Source organism: Electrona antarctica (genome assembly GCF_951216825.1).
Source record: "Electrona antarctica genome assembly, chromosome: 18".
Lineage (NCBI taxonomy): Eukaryota > Metazoa > Chordata > Actinopteri > Myctophiformes > Myctophidae > Electrona > Electrona antarctica.
In genome coordinates this window covers 2,391,890-2,397,785 of record NC_136799.1, presented here as the reverse complement: position 1 = coordinate 2,397,785, position 5,896 = coordinate 2,391,890, and the positions used below count along the sequence as shown (strand labels likewise).

Below are 5,896 nucleotides of genomic sequence, written 5' to 3'. Positions count from 1 at the left end.
CAATAAATCATTTAGTATCTTCTCCTAAACGTGTCAGTGCTAAAACATATCTCCCTTCCACAGCCATAAAACACACAGGGGCCACTGACTGGCTTTAGCTGACAGCTGTGAGCAACAACCCTCAACAAACCATGTGCAACCCAGATTCGGCACAAACAAGGGACTACATTCATTTTCGCTCCTATGCCACCGAAATGTGGAACGCCCTACCAACAGTCATTAAGACATGCAAATCCCTTGACTCCTTCAACACCGCTCTCAAAGGGCACCTACGGGCGGCTGCAATTCGAAACTGGCCCCCTTAAAATCTGAATCCCCCCCCACCCACCCCTTTTCCCCGTCACTGTATGTTTCTTTTCCCTTTTTACCTCCTCTATGATGATTTCCTGTTTTGACTATATAGTTGTGTATATTCGTACGTCTCTAAATGTTTTGAAGAATTGAAAATGGTGGGCCCTATTGTACAAGTGTAATGCTTTATGGTGTCGTCCGCTCACAGTTAACAGTTTGTTTTGAGTTGTACTTGAAATGTACTGTAATTCTGCAAACTGTTAATACATCAATCAATCAATCAATCAAAAACTCCTGCATGCCGGCCCTCTGCTTTTCAGCCAACACCTTTTCGGTGTTATGTTTAACCCATTTTGGGCGAGAACCCCTTTTGGTGTTAGCATTATGTTATGCTTTAGCTATTTTTGAAAAATTGAAGAACGACTGACATAGAAACAGAGTTTTTTCAGAAAACTGTCTGAGTTTCACTAATTTTGGAGCAAGACAAGCATATAAAACTGTCTGCGACCACATACCAGTGTTGACCCTGAACGATCGTTCACAAAACGCGTTCATATCCGTTCATTTCTGGCGTGTGTGAACGTCACTTTGCATTTCTCACGTTCAAATTCGTTCATGAGTAAGTGTTTCCATAGAGCGCCTTCCAGGCGAAATCCCTGCTAAAACACAGGCCTTATCTAGCGGAAAACCCACAGATAAATCCTTATCCGACACAAATTAACTAATCTTTCTCAGCCGTACAAATTTCACTGGAGCGCGCAGCGCGCAACTGCATGATGATCCTGTCATGCAGGCAGACAGGCAGCAGACACAGAACATCCCGACCCAAACCCTGAGGAAACTTGTGCCACGGAAAATAGCTTCCAATAGCTTGTTGTTTTTGCGTCGAGGAGGTTGTTATGACCCTGTGGGTCATAACGTGTATATTCCTGTGTTGCTCTGTCTTTTTCCCTCAGTGTTTGTGTGAATGAGTGAGGAGTGACTGATAGAGGACCAGCTATGGGGTGAATGTGGGATGAGTAGTGATTGAGTGAGTGGTTGCCAGCTTGTGTGAGTAGACTGAAGGCTCATACATAGTCTGGATTTTCGGTGGTGAGGTGACCACCGAACTACAACATGACTTCACGAGTCGCGGTGAAGAGCAAACCACCGCCACCGGCAAACCACCGCTCCAGCCCTTCTCTCTGTTTTTACTCACCACCGCTCAATGTTATTTCAGCTCCGGTGGTCACCTCACCACCAAAAATCCAGACTATGAATAGGCCTTGAGTGGTGCGTGAATGTGAGTGGCTAAATACCAGGTGGACCTTGCTGGTGATTGGATCCTCTGACCAGGCTCACCTATGAAGCTGATCCTCTGACCAGGCTCACCTATGAAGCTGATCCTCTGACCAGGCTCACCTATGAAGCTGATCCTCTGACCAGGCTCACCTATGAAGCTGATCCTCTGACCAGGCTCACCTATGAAGCTGATCCTCTGACCAGGCTCATCTATGAAGCTGATCCTCTGACCAGGCTCACCTATGAAGCTGATCCTCTGACCAGGCTCACCTATGAAGCTGATCCTCTGACCAGGCTCACCTATGAAGCTGATCCTCTGACCAGGCTCAACTATGAAGCTGATCCTCTGACCAGGCTCACCTATGAAGCTGATCCTCTGACCAGGCTCACCTATGAAGCTGATCCTCTGACCAGGCTCACCTATGAAGCTGCCTGTTGTCAGTACTTCTGAGATATCCTTCTTGCCAAGTTCTAAGCACCAGCACTTTGTCCGTTTTATATTGGGTCTATGTAGGGGTGGGTGATGGTGTTGCGACCGTAGGACCGGGTCTATGTAGGGGTGGGTGATGGTGTTGCGACCGTAGGACCGGGTCTATGTAGGGGTGGGTGATGGTGTTGCGACCGTAGGACCGGGTCTATGTAGGGCTGGGTGATGGTGTTGCGACCGTAGGACCGGGTCTATGTAGGGGTGGGTGATGGTGTTGCGACCGTAGGACCGGGTCTATGTAGGGCTGGGTGATGGTGTTGCGACCGTAGGACCGGGTCTATGTAGGGGTGGGTGATGGTGTTGCGACCGTAGGACCGGGTCTATGTAGGGGTGGGTGATGGTGTTGCGACCGTAGGACCGGGTCTATGTAGGGGTGGGTGATGGTGTTGCGACCGTAGGACCGGGTATATGTAGGGGTGGGTGATGGTGTTGCGACCGTAGGACCGGGTCTATGTAGGGGTGGGTGATGGTGTTGCGACCGTAGGACCGGGTATATGTAGGGGTGGGTGATGGTGTTGCGACCGTAGGACCGGGTCTATGTAGGGGTGGGTGATGGTGTTGCGACCGTAGGACCGGGTCTATGTAGGGCTGGGTGATGGTGTTGCGACCGTAGGACCGGGTCTATGTAGGGGTGGGTGATGGTGTTGCGACCGTAGGACCGGGTCTATGTAGGGGTGGGTGATGGTGTTGCGACTGTAGGACCGGGTCTATGTAGGGGTGGGTGATGGTGTTGCGACCGCAGGACCGGGTCTATGTAGGGGTGGGTGATGGTGTTGCGACTGTAGGACCGGGTCTATGTAGGGGTGGGTGATGGTGTTGCGACCGCAGGACCGGGTCTATGTAGGGGTGGGTGATGGTGTTGCGACCGTAGGACCGGGTCTATGTAGGGGTGGGTGATGGTGTTGCGACCGTAGGACCGTAGGACCGTAGGACCGGGTATATGTAGGGGTGGGTGATGGTGTTGCGACCGTAGGACCGGGTCTATGTAGGGGTGGGTGATGGTGTTGCGACCGTAGGACCGGGTCTATGTAGGGGTGGGTGATGGTGTTGCGACCGTAGGACCGGGTCTATGTAGGGGTGGGTGATGGTGTTGCGACCGTAGGACCGGGTCTATGTAGGGGTGGGTGATGGTGTTGCGACCGTAGGACCGGGTCTATGTAGGGGTGGGTGATGGTGTTGCGACCGTAGGACCGGGTCGGTAGGGGTGGTTGATGGTGTTGCGACCGTAGGACCGGGTCTATGTAGGGGTGGGTGATGGTGTTGCGACCGTAGGACCGGGTCGGTAGGGGTGGGTGATGGTGTTGCGACCGTAGGACCGGGTCTATGTAGGGGTGGGTGATGGTGTTGCGACCGTAGGACCGGGTCGGTAGGGGTGGGTGATGGTGTTGCGACCGTAGGACCGGGTCTATGTAGGGGTGGGTGATGGTGTTGCGACCGTAGGACCGGGTCGGTAGGGGTGGGTGATGGTGTTGCGACCGTAGGACCGGGTCGGTAGGGGTGGGTGATGGTGTTGCGACCGTAGGACCGGGTCGGAAAAACAATTTGGACTTCCTCCTACCCAGTTACTTCGCCACTCACTTCACACGGGTGGGGCGCTCTTATCACAGGTGGGGCGCTCTTATCATTCTACATCATCATACATCATCTCATGAACAACTGAATTTATGTGATTGGTGCGTCGGTTTGCTCGTCTACATATGACGTAAATGTTCCCTTCATTGTCAATGTCATTTAATGTTTGTGTCGCCACAAATTTACGTCATATTTGTGGCTCACATATATGACCTAATTTCTCCTTTCATTGTCAATGGCAAATATTGAGACGTGTTTGAGGACAAAAGCTGTATATAGTAACACTCGTGTGAAGTGAGCGGCGTTCTTATCTCTCGCGGTTCATGTTCGCTTGAGACGGCGTGGCCTCCGTCGCGGTCACAAACTATACTCTTATCGGCCCTAAAATTGGTCCGCAGTTGCTTGTAAGCGGAGAGGCACTTCGGCCTTGGCCACAGAAAGCACACGGAACTCCATATATGGGCATAAAGGGGGACAAGGACGGACGTCGTTGCCTTTTATAAACCTTTCCACCCGTTTCGTTCCCGTCATTTGTGAATTGGACGGGCTGAGCGCAATACGGCGCAACACAACACGAACACCCCCAACTCAAAAACCATGAGCTTCCTGTCGTGGCTACGAGACTTCCTCACGGGCGTTGACAACAGCGTGGCGCTGGAGCACGGCAGGGCGGCCGCGCGCTTCCGCAGTGCCAAGCAGTTCGAGCTGGCGAAAGAGGCCTACCTGAAGGAGGCCGAGTGCTACGCCGAGAAGGAGGACCTGCTGAACGCAGCGCGGGCCACAGAGCAGGCGGCGGTCATGCTGAAGGAGCAGCGGCGGCTACCTGAGGCCGTGCGCTGCATGGAGAAGGCGTGCGGCATGTACGCAACGGGAGGAGCGAGCCCCGAGGCCGCCGCGCCAGCCCTGGAGAGGGCCGCGCGGCTCGCCGAGGCAGCCGACCTGGGCAAGGCCGCCGAGCTGTACCAGAGGGCGGCGGGCGCCTACGAGAGCGCGGGAGCGCCCCCGCCACGGGGGGGAGGTGGAGGGGAGGGGCAGCTGCGGCGGCCGCACCAGGCGGCCGAGAGGGGGGCCGCGCCGCCAGGCTCCTGGTGCGGCTGCGGCGGCTGGACGAGGCAGCCCACGTCCTTCAGAGGGAGAAGGGCGCGCTGCGCGAGGCGGGGAACTACGCGGCCTGCTTCAAGAGGACCGTGGCGCAGGTGCTGGTGCACCTGCACCGCGGGGACCCCGTGGCGGCCGACGCCTGCGTCCGGGACAGCTACGGCCTGCCGGGCTACGCCGCCAGCGAGGACTGCCTGGCCATGGAGACGCTGCTGCAGGCCTTCAACGAGCGCGACCACGAGCAGGTGTGCCTGGTGTGCAACTCGCCGCTGCTCCGGGCCATGGACAACGACTACGCCAAGCTGGCCGTCTCCCTGAAAGCCCCCGGCGAGGTGGGATTGTGTTAGCGGCCTTATCACTGTGTGAAAAGAGGAGTTAACGGGCAATTACGGGACCGGTATGTTGCCCGTAAACCTCAAGTTTAGCAACATATACATGTAATATACGGTAATATACAGGTGTGATGGTACAATTCGGGGGTTTACGGGAGTTTGTTGGAAAGTTTAACGGGAGTTTCCTGTAATATACACATCCGTATTCCATGGTTTTTGCGCAGTGAATTAAATGCCCCGTATGTCCAGTTGGAACCGCTGAATCAATCGGCCCAGCTATTTGCAGACCATCGAGTCCATTTCCAGGTGACACAGGACTCCATCTTCATTGTGCAGATAGCATAGCATAGCATCTAAACCAAAACATCCGCCACATCATATGCCACACGCCACTAGCGACGAGACTGCGACGGGTCGTCAGAAACACGATCTTTGATTAAGAATTGGAATCATTGATTTAGATTCAGAGTTATCAGCGTTAGAAGATTTTTAATCCCGTCCGCTGTAATGGAGGCGGAACACACACACACACACACGCACACACACACACACACACACACACACACACACACACACACACACACACACACACACACACACACACACACACACACACACACACACACACACAAACCGGAAATGACGCTCCTATAGACTGGTAGTGTATCGCTCGTTGATATCAAACAGTTCAATCCGTCCTGGGCACATAGCGTAATTCATTCAAAGGACGGAGATCTCCATTCTGGGACATAAAGGTTAACAGCGCGTCTCGGGGGAGGGGGGGGGGGGGGGTCTCGTTTTAAGCGATGTCGTCGGTATAGGATAGGTTTTTAAC

General features: G+C 54.0%; 1 protein-coding gene across 1 annotated transcript; it reads left to right on the top strand.

Moving 5' to 3' along the window:
* Positions 1 to 4,228: 4,228 nt before the first annotated feature.
* On the top strand, positions 4,229 to 5,076 carry LOC306942673 (gamma-soluble NSF attachment protein-like; the record flags this gene model as incomplete). The annotated part of the gene is made up of 2 exons (XM_079528680.1): positions 4,229 to 4,649; positions 4,685 to 5,076. 2 exons carry the CDS (start codon positions 4,229 to 4,231, stop codon positions 5,074 to 5,076), a joined length of 813 nt encoding a protein of 270 aa, XP_079384806.1.
* Between the last annotated feature and the right edge of the window lie 820 nt (positions 5,077 to 5,896).